General features: G+C 45.8%; 5 protein-coding genes across 8 annotated transcripts in view; 4 read left to right on the top strand and 1 right to left on the bottom strand.

Moving 5' to 3' along the window:
• LOC132473799 (E3 ubiquitin-protein ligase TRIM39-like) overlaps positions 1–19,515 on the top strand; it is a 47,879-nt gene that overhangs the window by 12,565 nt on the left and 15,799 nt on the right. The gene's annotated exons all lie outside the window — the stretch shown is intronic.
• LOC132473794 (E3 ubiquitin-protein ligase TRIM39-like) overlaps positions 475–19,515 on the top strand; it is a 28,545-nt gene continuing 9,504 nt past the window's right edge. For all 3 annotated transcript variants that reach the window (XM_060074066.1, XM_060074062.1, XM_060074064.1), the window contains exon 1: positions 475–601. The gene's annotated coding sequence lies outside the window, so the exon portion shown is untranslated. The remainder of the gene's footprint in view (positions 602–19,515) is intronic.
• Positions 599–14,063, top strand: LOC132473798 (E3 ubiquitin-protein ligase TRIM39-like). 2 transcript variants are annotated; one of them, XM_060074072.1, is made up of 2 exons: positions 599–725; positions 830–3,277. In XM_060074072.1, the coding sequence occupies exon 2, from the start codon at positions 832–834 to the stop codon at positions 2,437–2,439; it is 1,608 nt and encodes a 535-aa protein (XP_059930055.1). In that variant the 5' UTR covers positions 599–725; positions 830–831; the 3' UTR covers positions 2,440–3,277. The 2 variants fall into 2 exon arrangements, with proteins under 2 accessions (XP_059930055.1, XP_059930054.1); XM_060074071.1 differs by lacking the exon at positions 830–3,277 and adding an exon at positions 11,948–14,063 and having other exon boundaries at positions 601–725.
• LOC132473800 (zinc finger protein RFP-like) overlaps positions 10,871–19,515 on the top strand; it is a 46,390-nt gene continuing 37,745 nt past the window's right edge. The window contains exon 1 of the mRNA XM_060074075.1: positions 10,871–11,430. The gene's annotated coding sequence lies outside the window, so the exon portion shown is untranslated. The remainder of the gene's footprint in view (positions 11,431–19,515) is intronic.
• Positions 18,177–19,515, bottom strand: part of LOC132473805 (disintegrin and metalloproteinase domain-containing protein 8-like) — a 107,334-nt gene continuing 105,995 nt past the window's right edge. The window contains exons 4-6 of the mRNA XM_060074082.1: positions 18,799–18,968; positions 18,606–18,687; positions 18,177–18,461 (exon numbers count right to left, since the gene is read on the bottom strand). Of these exons, the coding sequence (XP_059930065.1) occupies positions 18,315–18,461; positions 18,606–18,687; positions 18,799–18,968 (399 nt within the window). The 3' untranslated portion in view covers positions 18,177–18,314. The remainder of the gene's footprint in view (positions 18,462–18,605; positions 18,688–18,798; positions 18,969–19,515) is intronic.

Here is a 19,515-nt window from a genome sequence, read left to right as displayed (position 1 = left end):
TACCACAGCCTGGCGTGATCTATTGCTTGATTATATGTTTGGTGCTCCTCCCTTTTGGCTATGTGCAGATATTGCAGCTTATGTGCTTATTTGAGTCACAGTTCTCACATGTTGCTGCTCCACGCGATCCCCATCATACTTTTATTAACAATACAGTAAATCTTCCATCTCATAATTTAGGAATTTTCTAGGTAAACCAATTTTAATTCAGTGGAATTAACTGCCGTGCATTGCATTGCCGTGGGTACTACGGTGACAGTTTCGGTGCGCCCTAACAGTTGCTCCCGCGCCCCCTCCCTTCTCCGTTTGTTTCGTGTTTTTATATTAAGACTGTGGAGAAAATACTAGGCACAGTCAAAATCAAGTCAAATGTATTCTTACAGCTCTTACTCAGTTCGTCGCAACACAACTCACCACTGAATCAAAAAAAATATTTTTTTCCCGGGCTCTCTTTGTCCAATCTTTTTAGGGTTGAACATATTTGAATGCCGCAAAGAAGAGAAAACATCAACGCATTGAAGTAGCCTACACAGTGCGTGAATGCACCAAAGTCTGAGTGTGTTCATGGGGGCGGAGCCAAGGGTTAAGGGAGGAGCCATGTGTTAGGGGAGGAGAGGATGTCATATTGAGGAAACGAAACCAAAGCAACCCACGTCGAAGCTGTTCAACCGTTCAGGAGAAAAATAAAAGGCATTTTGGAACAAAAAGTCTGACAGTAAGAACAAGTAAGTAAAACAGCACAACTTTGAAAAAGTTAAATCCTCTCTTCCCATTATCGAATTAGAAATCTATAATTGCTCAATACATGAACCTTGTCCTCTGTGTCTAGGAATGGCCTGTGCTAAGACTTCCTGGTCTGAAGAGAACTTTTCATGTTCAATCTGTCTGGAAGTGTTCAACAGTCCCGTTACCACCACATGTGGACACAACTTCTGCAGAACCTGTATTACAAAGTTCTGGGATGAACAAGTCCAGTACAAATGTCCTATTTGCAACGAGATTTTCCATACAAGACCTGATTTACGGGTCAATACCTTCTTATCAGAGCTGGCTGCTCAGTTTAGAACAACCGTACGAGTAAAAGAGCAGCCTTGTGTTGAACCAGCAGAAGTTCCCTGTGACGTCTGTACTGGGACCCAGCTGAAGGCTGTGAAGTCCTGCCTAGTGTGTTCTACCTCTTACTGCCAAACCCACCTGGAGCCACATCAGAGAGTCGCTGGCCTGCAGAAACATCGGCTGGTCGAGCCTATGGACCGTCTGGAAGACAGGATGTGTAAGAAACACGACCGACTTCTGGAGCTCTTCTGCCAGACTGAACAGGTGTGTGTGTGTCTGTTGTGCACAGTGACAGACCACAAGTCCCATCCTGTTGTACCTCTAAAGGAGGAATATGAAATGAAGACGGCCCAGCTGGGGAAGACGGTGACTGACGTTCCGCAGAAGATCCAGGAGAGAAAACAAAAGATTAAGGAGATCAAAGACACAGTGGAACTGAGCAACAAAGACGCAGACAGAGAGATAGCCCATGGTGGGCAGGTCTTCACTGCTCTGATAGGCTGTGTTGAAAAGGGCCGGGATGAATTCAACCAAACGGTTCAAGAGAAACTGAAATCCACAGTGAAACGAGCTGAAGACCTCATCAAAGAGCTGGAGCAGGAAATAGAAGATCTGACCAATAGAAGCTCAGTGGTGAAGCGGCTCTCACACACTGAAGACCACCTCCACTTCCTCCAGACCTTCAGATCCCTGAAGGATCCTCCACCCACCAGGGACTGGACCACGGTGGAGGTCCGTCCTCCGTCATACGTAGGGACCTTGTGGAGATCCCTGGATCAGCTGGAGGAGACACTGAACATGGAGATGAAGAAGCTGCCTGATGCTGAACTGAAGAGGGTCCAGCAGTATGAAGTAGATGTGACTCTGGATCCTGATACAGCTCATACCAGGCTCATCCTGTCTGAGGATGGGAAACAAGTACATGATGGAGGTGAAGAGAAGGAACTCCCAGACAACCCTAAGAGATTTACATGGTATACATCTGTTCTCACGAGGCAGAGCTTCTCCTCAGGGAGATTTTACTTTGAGGTCCAGGTTAAAGACAAGACTACATGGTCGTTAGGAGTGGCCAGAGAGTCCATCAACAGAACAGATGCGACCTGGAGGATCCCTGAGACGGGTTACTGGACTCTTCGATACTACAATAATGTGTTGGTATTTAGAGATAACCCTTTTGTCCGTCTCCCTCTGAGAGCTGAGCTCCAGAAGGTGGGGGTGTTTGTTGATTATGATGAGGGTCTGGTCTCCTTCTATGATGTGGAAGCCAGGGTTCATCTCTACTCTGCTACTGGCTGCACCTTCACTGAGCCTCTCTATCCAATCCTCGATCCATGGTCCAACTCTGCCCCCCTGATCATCTCACCTGTCAATCAAACAGACTAGGACCTTTGTTTGATAATAAAATAATCAAACGACGAAAACAACTAATGTTGTTTCCTGAATTAGAATAGAATTAGAATCTCTACTATGTGAGATCTGGGAGATCTGCATTAATGTCATACTGCTCTCATTTAACGAGGAGAATATCTTTAAGAATTAACCCTGCAGTTGTGTAACATAACACTTTATTAAGGGTTATAATACGCTCCATTTATGTGTCTGTTTTCCCTTTATTTCTTTTACATGTTTAAGGATATACAATTTCTTGTAGTTATGTAGAAGATGTTTAGAGGATTAACATGTATAAATAATAATTTGAAAATTGAATATATATAAGAATATTGAATGACAAAACAATCCAATGTCATACATTTGGGATTTTAATAAAAAGAAGGCCTGCCTTATCATGTGATGGATCATTTCAGGGGAATAGATAGATTCCATTCCAAAAGTGTAATAAAAAAAAGTGTACTACAAAAAATAAAATTCCTTATTTCTAAAACCCTTATTTTGATGATTTCGAGATTGATGGAACTTTTTAAATCATTGAAGAAATGTAAAAGTTTGTAGTTGATGAACCAGTAAATTAATCTCCAATATACAACAACCCAACAACAACCATACTTTCACTTTTGATCGCTCGTACTTCCGGTCCCAGACAGGAAGTAGTGGGGCCTCTGTGCTGGATGTGTGTGTGAGCCGGAAGTGTGTGTTTGGATGTGTGTGTGTGTGTGTGTGTGTGTGTGTGTGTGTGTGTGTGTGTGTGTGTGTGTGTGTGTGTGTGTGTGTGTGTGTGTGTGTGTGTGTGTGTGTGTGTGTGTGTGTGTGTGTGTGTGTGTGTGTGTGTGTGTGTGTGTGTGTGTGTGTGTGTGCGTGTGTGTGCGTAAGTGTGTGTGCTGCTCCAAGCAGCGTGTGCGTGCCATGCCTGTGAGTATACCTCCAGTCTCCTGCAGCGTCCTCACAGCCCTCTCCTTCTCCTGCAGCATTAACCGGAGTGCAGGGTCCATCTCTGTGACGTCGCGCTCCAAGGCCTTGGGTTTGCTGTCCAGCAACAAAAGAAGCCCCAAGCACTGACGTTAGCCAGGGTTGCCAACAGTCACGCCCCTGGCGTGACTCTCACGCTTTCACCATCAATCTCACGCTGTCACGCACACGCAAGAAATGTCACGCCAAAATAAAAAATCCTCCCGTTCATTTTCTGCGGGAGCAGACAGCTGTAACATCTGCCTACCTACAACGTGATCACGGCAGTATTCTCTGATCGTTGATTCGCTGAAAACCACGCACCTGATACTAAGTTGCGTTTGAAAAGGTCAGAGAGAGTTCAGAGCCGGAGTCGGAGCCCACTGATGCGCGTTTGGGGATGGGTCGGTCGCGACCGATTCGTTCACAACGAACGAATCCCGAACGTGAACGACAAGAACTTGTTCCCCAAAACAAGAACAACTGGTTCTTTGATAACATAAAACAAAAATATGGTCACTTAAATAAAATATACAAACGAACAGAGCTTCGTCTCCCCGCGACCTTTTATCGATTGAGTCTACAACGTTCTCAAAGATTCAGCCAATGAGAGGTAGCAATGGTGTTGCCATGGCACCTGGGTAAACAAATGACAAGGTGGTACCGTCGAATTTGCGCGCTTTCTCTGTCTGACGTATCTTGGGTCATACCATTCGACGTGGGGCCACTCATATATCCCCCTACATTTCCGAAAATAGACTTGACCTCCATCTGTTTATTGGATAAACGCATTTCCCAATCCTAGGAGCCTTTGCTCCATTCTACGTCAATTGAAGAACAAACAAAGAAATTAAACTGCAGTTCGTATTTTTTATTTATGACCATGAAAGTTCTGTAATGCCTGAATTATGAAGAATTAAATGTAAAGTAAAATAAAAATTATAAATATAAAACCATGAATGACATATAGAGAGTAAGCAAGTGGTATAAATATTGGTGGACGTTTGATTATACTATATAGTATATCTTGTCGATTTTCACGGGGGGTAGAGCCTAGCCCTGGGTATATCTTGGAAATCTTAAGAATCGGGCAAGTGGCACTTTTAAATTCCCCAAATTATTCAAGGTGGCCCAGATTGTGTTGAGCATGTCTCACTCAAATGCAAATGCTGAGCGAACATTTTCATTGATTGGCCTAAACAAGACTGACACCAGAAACCGACTGTCCCTTGAAGGCACCCTGTCGTCAATTATGACCATGAAAATGAGCAGCCTTGAACCCTAATTCAGATACGAACCTCCTGCAGAGGTTGTGAAGCAGGCCAAAACTGCCCCTGTGGCATACAACAGGCCTAATATGTAACTTCTATGTTCTGCCTCTCCTGCGGAGTACACACACACACACACACACACACACACACACACACACACACACACACACACACACACACACACACACACACACACACACACACACACACACACACACACACACACACACAGCCCCCCACACACAGCCCACCACAGCCAGCCAGCCAGCTCTGGGGTAACTATTGTGTCCCTTTTTTTTTTTCTCTGTCTTTATTTGAGATGCCTGTCTTTATTTTGTAATACTGCAATCAATAAATGAATTGTACATTTTGAAAAAGCATTTCCATTCTTTAACTTTTTCTCATAGATGAGGGTTTATACTTAGTAAACGAGGACTATTTTGTATAAAACATTTTTTTAGGGTTAAGGGTTGTCCAAAAAATTTGCCGTTCACACTAATATTTTAGAGTCTCACTCCAGCCAAAGTCCCGAAGTTGGCAACCCTGCGTTAGCGGAGCTAGTTGTTCTCTTCTGACGTAAAGGGATTCTGTTCAGTAAATACCTGCCATTCACCGGGAACCTTTGGATTCTTTTGCTGCCCTCCACGGCTTTCATCTGAGCCTGAATGAGGGCCTCCAGTACATGTGTTTCTGACGAGCACAGCAGACAAAGCCTCAGAAGAAGGCCCTGTCGCTGAGTCCGGGAACCGGCCCGTCTCACAGCCAGGTCAGGGGGGGGACGGGGGACGGGGGGGGGAGACGAGTAAGAGCCGACACATCCGGTCGTGATCCGGGGAGGGCAGAGGAAGAACAGAGCGGCAGAGGGCCTTGATGTGTCACCAGCACCCCAGTTCATTTAAACTTTACTTAATTTAAATGAAGTTAAGTTAAGTTAAGGTATCCTTTATTCTCTGTCTCTGCTCTTGACCCGTCCGGGAGCTGGTGAACACACACACACAGAGGAGTGACCTTGTCCACACACACGGGGGCACACACACACACGGGGGCACACACACACACGGGGGGTACCCCGGCGTTCCCGGAGCAGTGGGCGGCCGCAGTGCAGCCCGGGGGCTTCAGGTGCCTTGCTCAAGGGAACCTCCTCTGTGGACGAGGACGGAGGAGAGTGCTGCACAACGACTCCCCCCGTCCACATAGCTCACCTACCGGTCGGGACTCGACCCGGTCACCCTCCGGTTACCGGTCCACCTCCTTAACCAGTAGCCCCCGGACGCTCAGAGGGAGGGGCAGTATATAGAAACACTGAGGAGCCCTATCACAGATAACATGTTTAGGGAAGTGAAAGTCCTGCTCTGAGGGAGCTAGTGTGCTCCGTGTGCGGATATGAAGGTATTATTGTAGCAAAAGTCTTTAGCACCTGTAACTGCAGAATTTGAATGCGTACACTAAAGTCACAGTAAATTTGAAGTTGTACATATTTAATTTGCATGTGTACTCAAAAGTCACAAATGTGTAACAGTACATTTGTAGTCGTAAAAAAAAAAAATATATTTTTTATACCATTGTAAACACAAAATAGGGTCTACGAGTACGCTAATCTGTGTTACAGGTGCACAAATCCTTTTGCTACAATTATTGCAGCGCAGTTGGTGCAAAACACATTCGCACACCCGTGTTTCATAATCTGAGAACATGCCCAAAAGGTGTGCATTCGTAAACCCAAATTTTAACAAATGCATCAGAAATTGCACATCTGTGAACGCTATATGTTAATTCAGCATTTTAATGAGCGAGCACAAAACCATTTTACAACTGCTCGAATCTGCTCCTGCAAGTCTCAGCTGTGGGGTTTTTTGCAGGTTGTTTTGCAACACCCCTAGGTGGTAAATGTGTAGCAAAAGTATTCGTATCCGTAGATGACAGAGCGTCCGTGAGCGGGACAAAATAGTCCCGCCCATAATTTCCTAATCCAATGAAAGTCGCCGGCAGGGATGCATTTCTCAAATTACAGTGACGGCTGGTGGTGATTTTGGGTGGGTGGGCTAAAGAATGCATTACATTTATCAATACTTCACAGGGCTCCAGACGCCATGAGGTCACCTTTATATCTCTGTTCATAACTTTCATATAATGTGAATGATTTTTAAACAAGATTAAGGTGTAGAGAAAGGCATGTCTTTATTTGAAGCACAATTATAAATAGAAGAAAAATAAGGTGTTTAAAGTGCTTCACTGAGCTGAAATTGAACATTTCGAACTAAACCATTAAGCAAAATAAAACTTTTTTTGTGCTTAAAGTATTACACAATTAAAATGTTGACTGGTCTCCCTTTGCGCAAAATGCGGCTGTAGACGATCACACACTCTTTGGTAGAGACGTCTGTGTCGCCGTCAATCATGAAGGACATGTAGGCCTATGTGGCGTTTCCGACGTCCGCAGCTGTCTTTTGCTTTAAGGTGTCGCCCATTAGGCCTACTGCAATGAATTGTGCACATGCCATCTCATTGCTATACGTCGGGTTGATGTTTAATCCATTTCTCTTCATGAGAATAATTTCGGATTTAAATTGAGAATGGCAACTCCTCTTTGGCAATGTTGTATGCAACATTAAATGAGATCATTTCCGATTCCTTAGAGAACCTTATTGTTACTGCCTGTCGCTGAAATGCAGCTTGGAGAGGGGCCACTATCTCTACACACTTGTCACGTCATGTTGGGTTATTTAGACAGCTTTTTAAATGTTTCGATACGAAACGTAGTTGACCCGCTTACAAATGCACTATTACCGGCCATATTCTGACCGCACTCCTGACAGTAAATCTGTACACCGTTTGGTTGATGTGTCCCCAATCTTTTCACTTCCAATTTTTCCTCCAAAGACATTAAAGAAAACCGATTAGAAAGTAAATAATCCACTTCATTCATTTTCATGCTAACGCCCGCCATACTGCACTTGCGCTACTGACTGTGCTGTGATTAGTCGAAGGTCACTGTACTGTAGCTACTGTGCTAGGTCAGCCTTTGGGCTAAACTAGTTTAGCCCAAATGGGAAGCATATGAAGGGGGCGTGTCAGGGCACCTGTCAATCAAACGTCAATGGAAGCTTACGCTACTGCGCTTGGGCTGAATACATTTAGCCCATTCACAGGAAAAAAACGAAGATATAGGCTATATATCCTGGGTTTTTCTGTCACTTTTTGGTGCTGTTGCTCCTTTAGGTTCTACCAACATTTAAAACAATATGTTCTAAGTTTTTAATAATATTTTTTTTATTTTCACTGTAAGAGGGATAGCCCTGTTAGCCCATTTATACCAGCCGTCCCTGACTGGGACCCATCGCGTGCCAGCCATGGAGCTATAAAGATCGCAGCATTCTCAGCGCGGGTACGTTTCTTTCTGGAGAAGTGAAGAGGGCGTCCTACTGAACGGAGGTGGGTATCCTACATTATGTAAAATGAAATGACTTAGTTCAAGTGAATTCTCCCCAAAGTATTGCATTAACATTTCTGAATTTATGTTATGGCGACCATTAAAATACATTCAAGGACATTTGCGGCATGTTAATGAAATACTTTGGGGGGAATTCACTTGAACTAAGTCATTTCATTTAACATAATGTAGGATACCCATCTCCGTTCAGTAGGACGCCCTCTTCACTTCTCCAGAAAGAAACATATCCCGCGCTGGGTATGCTGCGATCTTTATAGCTCCATGACTGGCACGCAGTGGGTCCCAGTGTAATTTGAGAAATGCATCCCTGCCGGCGATTTTCATTGGATTAGGAAATTATGGGCGGGACTATTTTGTCCCGCTCACGGACGCTCTGTCATCTACGGATACGAATACTTTTGCTACACATTTACCACCTAGGGGTGTTGCAAAACAACCTGCAAAAAACCCCACAGCTGAGACTTGCAGGAGCAGATTCGAGCAGTTGTAAAATGGTTTTGTGCTCGCTCATTAAAATGCTGAATTAACATAGCGTTCACAGATGTGCAACTTCTGATGCATTTGTTCAAATTTGGGTTTACGAATGCACACCGTTTGGGCATGTTCTCAGATTATGAAACACGGGTGTGCGAATGTGTTTTGCACCAACTGCGCTGCAATAATTGTAGCAAAAGGATTTGTGCACCTGTAACACAGATTAGCGTACTCGTAGACCCTATTTTGTGTTTACAATGGTATACATTTTTTTTTTTTTTTTTTTACGACTACAAATGTACTGTTACACATTTGTGACTTTAGAGTACACATGCAAAATAAATATGTACGACTTCAAATTTACTGTGACTTTAGTGTACGCATTCAAATTCTGCAGTTACAGGTGCTAAAGACTTTTGCTACAATAATACCTTCATATGCGGAGGGCTAGTGAGGGGGCAGAGGAGCAGAGAGGATCCCGAGGAAGGCCCAAGCCCCTCCAAGAGGTGGAGGACCACCACAGGGCAACACCCTCCCCATGTGGAGGCTGTGGGGGGGCCGGAGGACCCCTCTGAGGCCCGTGTAGACCCGGGGGGGGGGGGGGGGTCTCCGGCCGGATCCCGGGACACAGACGGAGCTGACAGAGGACTCAGCTCGTCTGGAGGTGTTGAGCGCTCCGACCACAGCTCCCCCCGTATCTCCTCCTCCTGCAGGACCCGCCTGACGACCTACAGCACAGGTCAGACAGATGGAGGGTTAGATATGAAGGGCTGAACGGAGGGATGGATGGGTTAACAGACTCAATAACGGTCTGTGTGGTCTCAGCCGACTTTGACGCTCTGTACGAGGAGCTGCAGGACAGGGAGGCTTCGGGAGTGTCTTTGCTGGCTGCAGGAAAGAGGACCGTCTGCCTGTAAGAGTGACGCCACAAAGCCACACTCTGTGGAAGCACATACGGGTCTGATTCACGGCATCCTCTGTTAAACACTAAAGCAGTGAGCTTGTGTCTTTGTTGCTTAGGTCGCTATAAAGCACATCCCCATGGCCAAGGTCAAAATGACACAGGAGGTGAGTAGCTTTAATCGTGTTATTACCTACAGTAATGTTACGACTCTGCTTATGATGGCGATCACATGCTCATGTTGAATCAATCAACCTGTTGGGAGGACTGCCGTTATCCTGATCTTGGCTCTGTAGCCGAGACCAGCTGGGTTTGAGTGTTTCAGGACTAGCTCCCTCTGTCTATCTACTCTCTGTGGTTCAGACGGTTGAAGGGCGGCTGACGGACTTCCCGCTGGAGGTATCTTTGATGCTGAGGGCCGCTGAAGACCGCCCGGACCCGGGGGGCCCAGGCGCCATGGTCCACAGCCGCAACAAATCAAAAAAGGTCACATTTAAACAAAACAATAAGGCGGAGTTTGGATTTTTATTTATTTCTCTCTTTATAATATGACTTCATGATCATTAATATCATACATTTTGATTTCTCCATTCAGTTATTAAGGACTGTAATATGACCAGTGAAGAAATATTTGTATCAGGAAGGGTGGGTTGTTTCCCAAGCATACTGTTATGAACAATACATTAAGTCTTCCATCTTATAATTTGTGAATTTTCGAGGTAAACCTATTTTTAATTCAGTGGAAATAACTGCCGCATGGCTGCAAGTGTCCACACGAAGCCGAAACGGGCGAAACCGTTACGGTTTCGATCTATCCGGTTTCGAAGTATCTCCGTAAAGACGAAGCCAAGCGAAACCGGATAGATCTGTAGAAACGCTGTAGTAAACATTCCAGGCCCATAAGGGGCGCTGCTTCTGGTACACAAATCCAGAAGAAGAAGAGGCGAGCATGCGCATAAAGGCTGCCCCCCGAACCACTAACAACACAAACAAACAGCTCTTCTACGATGGCGAACTAGATTCTCAATAAATAATGGCTTAGCAACCCAACAAGGGACATGATATGCTGCAGAACGATTACAAGCTTGTAGTCCGCCATCATCTTTTTTGTTGTGATTTCTGAGACTCCGCGGGCTTAAGAGCCATTGGCTAGGAGGTCGAGGGGTGGGGCGATGACGTCATGGTTTGCGGTTTCAGTCGGTTTCAGGCGTCCACACGAAACCAAAACGAAACCGGAAAGATTTGAAACCACCTCCGAGGGTGGTTTCAGAAGTTTGCGGTTTCGGTCAGCGGATTCGCCGGCTTCGTGTGGACGGAAGGCCGAACCGTACAAGACCTTTGCGGTTTCGCCATGAAATCGGCTTCGTGTGGACGGGTTAGTTGGCTCTGACTGAAGGTGAGCTCATCGGTATGGTTCGTCTGCCCGACCCCGAGTCACATGACTTGGCGGTTTTATGAGGTTAGAAGCTGGGAGAGAATCCTTATACAGTATCACTACAAGTGTTAACTTAATAGACTGTGAAGAATATACCAGGCACAGTAAAAAAAAATCAAAAATCAAATAAAGTCAAATGTGTTTGTACAGCTCTTACTCAGTTGCAAAGTCACAAATCACCACTGAATCACAAACTTTATTTTTTACCCAGAGTCTATGTGTCGGGTTGAACATATTTGAATGCCGCAAAGAAAAGAGAACATGTCAACGCATTTTAAGCAGCCTTTACTGAATGCGCCCACATTCAGGGTGTGAACGTTTGAAACGTCTGTAAACCGTGGGGGCGGAGCCAGGTGTTAGGGGAGGAGCCAGGTGTTAGGGGATGAGCGGAGAGGACGTCATATTGAGGAAACGAAACTTAACATTCGAAACCAAAGCAACCCACGTCGAAGCTGTTCTCCCGTTCAGGAGAAAAATAAAACGCATTTCGGAACAAAAAGTCAGAGACAGTAAGAAGTAAGAAGTAAGTAAAACAGCACAACTTTGAGGAGCAGTTGAATATGATAAGATAGATAAGATCATTTATTTATTGTCATTTCAGCCATATACACAGTAGGCTATACAGTGAAATGAAATAGCGTTTCCCAAGAACATAAGGTGCAACATAGAGCGACAATAATAACATCACCAACAACAACAACATGCTACATATAACTGCAAACCAGTAAAGTGACTGTGTGGAATTTGTAGTGCGGGAATAAAAATGTAAACATGACTGTGTCTGAGTAGTGCGGGAATATAAATATGAATATAATAAATATGAATATAAAACAAAAGTGCAATAGTGCATAAACCAAGGGCAACAGAGATGATCAGATCGCAGTCCCTTAGAGTTGAGGAGTCGGATGGCCTCGGGTAAGAGGCTGTACTGTAGTACTGTAGTAAAACCTCTCTTCCTGTTATTGAATAAGATATCTATAATTGCTCAATACATAAACCTTGTCGTCTGTGTCTAGGAATGGCCTGTGCTAACACTTCCTGGTCTGAAGAGAACTTTTCATGTTCCATCTGTCTGGATGTGTTCAGCAGTCCAGTTACCACCGCATGTGGACACAACTTCTGCAGAACCTGTATTACAAAGTTCTGGGATGAACAAGTCCGGTACAAATGTCCTGTTTGCAACAAGCTTTTCAACACAAGACCTGATCTACAGGTCAATACCTTCTTATCAGAGCTGGCTGCTCAGTTTAGAACAACCGTACGAGTAAAAGAGCAGCCTTGTGATGAACCAGCAGAAGTTCCCTGTGACGTCTGTACTGGGACCCAGCAGAAGGCTGTGAAGTCCTGCCTAGTGTGTTTTACCTCTTACTGCCAAACCCACCTGGAGCCACATCAGGTAGTCGCTCGCCTGCAGAAACATCGGCTGGTCGAGCCTATGGACCGTCTGGAAGACTTGATGTGTAAGAAACACGACCGACTTCTGGAGCTCTTCTGCCAGACTGAACAGGTGTGTGTGTGTCTGTTGTGCACAGTGACAGACCACAAGTCCCATCCTGTTGTACCTCTAAAGGAGGAATATGAAGTGAAGACGGCCCAGCTGGGGAAGATAGAGGCTGACGTTCCGCAGAAGATCCAGGAGAGAAAACAAAAGATTAAGGAGATCAAAGACACAGTGGAACTGAGCAACAAAGACGCAGACAGAGAGATAGCCCAAGGTGGGCAGGTCTTCACTGCTCTGATAGGCTGTGTTGAAAAGGGCCGGGATGAATTCAACCAAACGGTTCAAGAGAAACTGAAATCCACAGTGAAACGAGCTGAAGACCTCATCAAAGAGCTGGAGCAGGAAATAGAAGATCTGACCAATAGAAGCTCCGAGGTGAAGCGGCTCTCACACACTGAAGACCACCTCCACTTCCTCCAGACCTTCAGATCCCTGAAGGATCCTCCACCCACCAGGGACTGGACCACGGTGGAGGTCCGTCCTCCGTCATACGTAGGGACCTTGAGGAGATCCCTGGATCAGCTGGAGGAGACACTGAACATGGAGATGAAGAAGCTGTGTGACGCTGAACTGAAGAGGGTCCAGAAGTATGAAGTAGATGTGACGCTGGATCCTGATACAGCTTATCCCATGCTCCTCCTGTCTGAGGATGGGAAACAAGTACATGATGGAGGTGTAGTGAAAGAACTCCCAGACAACCCTAAGAGATTTACATACTATAGATGTGTTCTCACGAGGCAGAGCTTCTCCTCAGGGAGATTTTACTTTGAGGTCCAGGTTAAAAACAAGACTGCATGGTGGTTAGGAGTGGCCAGAGAGTCCATCAACAGAAAAGATAAGACAGAGAGGACCCCTAAGACGGGTTACTGGACTCTTTGGTACGACAAGCATGGGTTGGTATTTAGTAATGACCCTGATGTCCGTCTCCCTCTGAGAGCTGGGCTCCAGAAGGTGGGGGTGTTTGTTGATTATGATGAGGGTCTGGTCTCCTTCTATGATGTGGAAGCCAGGGTTCATATCTACTCTGCTACTGGCTGCACCTTCACTGAGCCTCTCTATCCTTTCCTCAATCCACATCAACATTATGGAGGCAGAAACTCCGCCCCCCTGATCATCTCACCTGTCAATCAAACAGACTAGGACCTTTGTTTGATAATAAAATAATCAAACAACCAAAACAACTAATGTTGTTTCCTGAATTAGAATTAGAATCTCTACTATGTGAGATCTGAGAGATCTGCATTAATGTCATACTGCTGTCATTTAACGAGGAGAATATCTTTAAGAATTAACCCTGCAGTTGTGTAATATAACCCTTTATATAGGGTTATATTACACTCCATTTATGTGTCTGTTTTCCCTTTATTTATTTTATGCTTAAAGATATATAAAAAAAAAAAAGGTTAAAATAAGTGTAATACAAAAAATAAAATTGTTTATTTCTAAAACCCTTATTTTGATTATTTCGAGAGTGATGGAACGTTTTAAATCATTGAAGAAATGTAAAAGTTTTAGTTGGTGAACCAGTAAATTAATCTCCAATGTACAATAACCCAACATGTGTTACACACTTACACAAAGGTCACATTGACTACATGTAAAGATACTCCCCATGTGTGTGAGTACTGTGACTTTGTCTTGTCAGCTCTCCTCTCTCCATCCTCTCCTCTCTCCATCCTCTCCTCTCTCTTCTCCTCCTCCTCTCACTTCTATCTGCTCTTCTCTCTAGCTCAGTGGTGGTTCCTTAGAGGAAAAATAATTGTCTGTTTGTAATAGGAAATCAGGCATGTTATATTTCCTTCATGGTACCCCCGTTTGGGAAAATCAGAAAAGGCTGATTTGGAAAAATTATTCACAACACACAAAAAAATCTGTCCGACTGCCTGCAGGCTAAAATTTCGAACCTACACTGTTGTATGCATATCGTTTACTCTGTCTTGGTTGTTCAGGGATCGCTGTCCCATTCAATGTTAGTTTAATGTTTTGGTTTTCTAACGAAAATAAACGAGTCACGCATTCGTGTGCTCAACGTGAGAAATTGTCTCTTTCCATTTAATGCAATTTCCACAATATTATATTTATATGATTGGAAGATACGTGTCGTTGACCCTGCACGCTGCCATGCATTACATTTAAGCAGCACGCACCATGAATGAACTTTACTTCATGAAGTTGAACTTTGTCTGCACATTTGATTAAAGTTTAGAAGCATTGCACTCTGCTGATACACTGTTAAGTGTCTAGTTTATTTTAGTTATAAAAGTTGGGTAGGCCTACGCTTTAGAAAAGACATGCATGTGCGGGTGCACTGCGAGCGTTCATAAATGCACGTTCATGTTTGCCTCCCTGGTGAGCTCGGCCAGGAACCGCTAACTGCTCCGGTCTCACCCCCTCCAAGCCCACTGCTGATGTTTTCCCCGCCACAGATCACTCCCTCCTCACTTTCAAAGCTGTACTCCGCCTCTCCACAATCAAGTTGCCCCGCCTCATTTCATTTCGCGATATCAAGAACATTAACATTGCCACCCTCTGCTCCCTCATTGACAGTTTTCCAACCACCGACTCTACCTCAAACCCTGATGAACTCGTCACTCTTTACAACACCTGCCTCACAAACACTCTCACCTCTATCGCCCCCCTAAAAACCCAGTCTGTTTCCTTTTCCACATCTGCCCCCTGGTTTACCCCCGAGCTCAGGTCCATGAAAGCTAAAAACCGTCAACTTGAGCGACTTTATAAACGAACCGGTCTCACCATCCACAATGACATGTACACCTCCCACATTGCACAATATAAGGACCTCATATCCCTGACCAAATCCACCTACTACTCCGGCCTCATTTTAACCAATGAAGGTAACTCAAAAACCCTCTTCTCGGTTCTCAAAAAAATCCTCCACCTACCCAATTCTCTCCCCTCCCACTTGTACTCCACTGAATCCTACAATTCCATCTTGGACTATTTCAATCTGAAAATCCACACCATTCATCAGCACCTGCATCCCAATTCCCCCCCTCTCTCCCCACCTGCACTTCCCCCTACTTGCCATCTCTTCGCCAGTTTTCTTCTCCCCACTGCCTCCGACCTCTCCGTTCTCATTCTCAAATCTAAGCCCACCACCTGCCAGCTTGATCCCCTCCCCACAACCCTAGTCAAATCCTGCCTCCCCTCCCTCCTCCCTCTCATCACCGCCATCATTCACTCCTCACTCTCATCTGGAATAGTCCCCTCACTTTTCAAAACTGCCGCTGTCACCCCCATATTAAAGAAACCCGGTTCAGACCCCAACAACTTCAGTAACCTCCGCCCCATCTCTAACCTACCATTCATTTCCAAAACCCTAGAAAAGATTGTCGCCTCCCAACTTCACTCCCACTTATCCCTCCACTCCCTCTACGAGCCTTTCCAGTCCGGTTTCCGCCCCCGTCACAGCACAGAGACCGCCCTCATCAAAATCACTAACGATCTCCTCATTGCAGCTGACTCTGGTTCCTTCTCCATCCTCATCCTCCTCGATCTGAGTGCAGCGTTCGACACCATCTCACACCCCATCCTTCTCAGCAGACTCTCCTCGATTGGCCTCTCCCACACCCCCCTCAGTTGGTTCCACTCCTACCTCACAGGCCGCACCCAGTTCATCCAGCTTAAATCCTTCACCTCCAATCCCTCCCCAGTCACTACTGGTGTGCCCCAGGGATCTGTCCTGGGGCCTCTTCTATTCATCATCTATCTCCTCCCCCTCGGCCACATCCTCCGCAAATACAATATCCAGTTCCACTGCTTCGCGGATGACACCCAGCTCTACCTTTCCTGCAAACCCACTTCCTCACTCCCACCCCCCTCCCTCACCGACTGTCTCTCCGAAATAAAAACCTGGTTCGCCTCAAACTTCCTTAAACTAAACTGCAATAAAACTGAAATGCTCCTCCTCGGCACTAAATCCACACTAGCGAAAGTCAATACCTTCTCTCTCACCATCGACAGCTCCTCAGTTTCCCCCTCCCCTCAGGTTAAGAGCTTGGGTGTCATCCTCGATAGCACACTTTCCTTCCATTCTCACATCAACACCATTACCCGCACTGCATATTTCCATCTCCGCAACATCAACAGACTCCGCCCCTCCCTCACCCCCCACACCACCGCCATCCTTGTTCACAGCCTCGTCACCTCCCGTCTGGACTACTGCAATTCTCTCCTCTTCGGCCTCCCTCACAAGTCCCTCCGCAAACTACAACTGGTCCAAAACTCTGCCGCCCGCATCATCACAAAGACCCCCTCATACCATCACATCACCCCTGTCCTCCAGCAGCTCCACTGGCTCCCCGTAACCCACCGCATTAACTACAAACTCCTAGTGTTTACATTCATGGCCATCCATAACCTCGCCCCTCCCTACCTCTCTGATCTCCTGCACATTAACATCCCCACCCGTTCCCTTCGATCCTCCTCCTCCATCCACCTCTCTGTGCCCCCTGCCCGCCTCAGCACTATGGGGGGCAGAGCCTTCAGTCGCTCTGCTCCCCAGCTCTGGAACTCTCTACCACCCGACCTCCGAAACTGTGACTCTCTCCCCATTTTCAAAGCACAACTAAAAACCCACCTGTTTCGGACTGCCTACTCTCTCTAACCTCCATGCTTCCTGCCATTCTGCCCTATGTATTTTAACTTATGTTGTCCTTTCTATGTCTATTTTATCACGTTTTTTGTATATTTCATTGTGTGTTTTATTGTGTGTGATGTACAGTGTCCTTGAGTGACCTGAAAGGCGCTTTTCTAAATAAAATGCATTATTATTATTATTACTGACCATATAAGGTCATCTCAATGGAGCTCCCCCCTAACTTAGATGAAGTGGTTAAGTTATAAACAATTTATTTCTTCTTTAGAATAGAATAGATTAGAATAGAAAGCTTTATTGTCATTGTACCAAGTACAACGAAATGCAATGAGCAGCTCCATAAAAGTGCACACATGTTATTGAATATATAATAATATACAAAAGCAATATATAATATAAATAAATAAATAATTTAAATAAATACATTTTTAAATACACAGTAAAACTTCAATACACAATAAAGACCACAAACAGACAACAAACCTCAGTGCAGATCTGAGTTCAGTATGGTGACAGCTTTGGGAGAGAAGCTGTTCCTGAGTCTATTTGTTCTGCCATACATGGACCTGAAGCGCCTGCCAGAGGGCAACAGGTTGAGGAGATGGTAGCCGGGGTGGGGGGGTCCTTCAGGATGCCTCTGGCCCTGCTGAGACAGCGGGAGCCCTAGATGGTGCTTCAGGAAGGCAGAGGGCGGCCAGTGACTGCCTCTGCAGTCTCTTCCTGTCGGCCTCCGTGCAGCCTGAGGGCCACGCTGACACAGCGTAGGTCAGCAGGCTCTCGACGGTGGACCGGTGGAAGGTCACCAGCGGCCGTGTGTTTAGATGCTCCCTCCTGAGCGCCCTCAGGAAGTGTAGCCGCCGCTGGACCTTGTTGACCAGCGCCGAGGTGTGGACCGACCAGGAGGGATCAGCAGAGGACGTGGACTCGCTCCACACCGTCACCGTTGATGTACAGGGGGGGCAGGGGGGGCTCTGCTCCGTCGGGAGTCCAGGATGAGTTCCTTGGTCTTGGTGATGTTCAGGCCCAGGTTGTTAGAAGCACACCGCTCACCAAGTTTCAACTTTAAGAGCTAGAGACTTTTAACTGAGGTTTAACTGAGTTTTACTGAGTTTAACTGAGGATAAACTGTTACAAAAGGTCTGTGCTTTTCTGATAATAAACCAGCAGACTGTTAATAAATATACAATAGATGAACGTGGATGGAGTAGCTCTTATTGTGGCGTCGCGTGTGGTGCTGAGGGCTCTGAGGAGGCAGGTGATCTCCCTACCCGTGTGACGGGGCCTTGATGCAGCCGCTCTGGGGCTGGGAGGACCGGCAGACGCAGCCTGGAGCATCATGAGACAGGCCCAGGTTGTGCCCCATCTCGTGGGCGAGGGTGGTCGCCACCCCGATGGCGTTATCGTTATGATCCTGGAGGAGAAAGCCAACCAACGAAGGGTTCAGCACGTTCCTCATGAGTCAGACGCTCGGCTGAGTACCATTCAGTGGGGAGCGTCAGCCGATGGGGCCTGGCTCTAGTCTCTGCTTCTATGTGTTGAAACGACGGTTCTCCACCTCGTTGACGGCCACGGAGTTGCTGGTACATAATACACCGGTGTACGCCAGGCCTACGGTATTGCCGATGAAATCCACCTTCCTGGAACAATCCGAGAGGGGAGACGTTTCAACATGACCATAACCCTAATACCAATATGAACAGATGGATCATATCCACGTCACATTCACAGATGAACACGGCGGGTCTTACGTGATGAACTGAGCGTTGTCATGCTTGGTCCTCGGTAACAGTGTCTGCTGGCGCCAGTTCCTGAAGCGTTCCAGTGTGGCGTCTGGATCGGGGCTGACCTCTATCTGGTCTCCGTAGGTCCAGATCTCCAGACCCACCAGCATCACACGGATACCCAGGCTACGATACAGCTGCACACCAAGGCAGAACATTTCAGAGGGAGTACTTAAGACTCTCCTGTCCACGTTAAGAGGCTTGGATCATAAGCATGGGGCACTGGGCAGGATGGCATGGGGTGTTTGACCTCCTGCCCAAAGGGAACTGGGTTTAGTTTCCAGAGGGGTGCAGTCTACAAGGAGGAATCCTTGAGCAATGACCTTATAGGTATTCACTAAGTTTCGTATGAATTGCTAAATAGTAAAAAGTACAGACAATTCTCATTCAATTTAATGAAAAATAAAAGTATATATTTTTTTTAGAGCTGTCAGTTAAACGCGTTATTAACGGCGTTAACGCAAACCAATTTTAACGGCGTTAAAAAAATTATCGCGCGATTAACGCAAATATTTTATTTACAAAAAAAATAAATAAAAAAAAAATCTTTGGCTCAAAACAAAGAAGCAGTAGCCTGACTGCTATGTTCAAATGTCATTTGTTCAAAGCAGTCGTTTAATTGCACTATAGGCTCTTTTTTTGTATCGTCCTGTTTTGATCAGTATATGCCAATGTTGTTATCAA

The sequence above is a fragment of the Gadus macrocephalus genome, chromosome 15 (genome assembly GCF_031168955.1).
Source record: "Gadus macrocephalus chromosome 15, ASM3116895v1".
NCBI lineage: Eukaryota > Metazoa > Chordata > Actinopteri > Gadiformes > Gadidae > Gadus > Gadus macrocephalus.
The sequence above is the reverse complement of the archived record's forward strand: the minus strand, read 5'-3'. Positions and strand labels throughout refer to the sequence as shown.

Bases quoted from the DNA above. Each gene is read 5' to 3' on its own strand.
- LOC132473798 (XM_060074071.1), top strand. From the start codon at position 11,950: ATGGCCTGTGCTAACACTTCCTGGTCTGAAGAGAACTTTTCATGTTCC.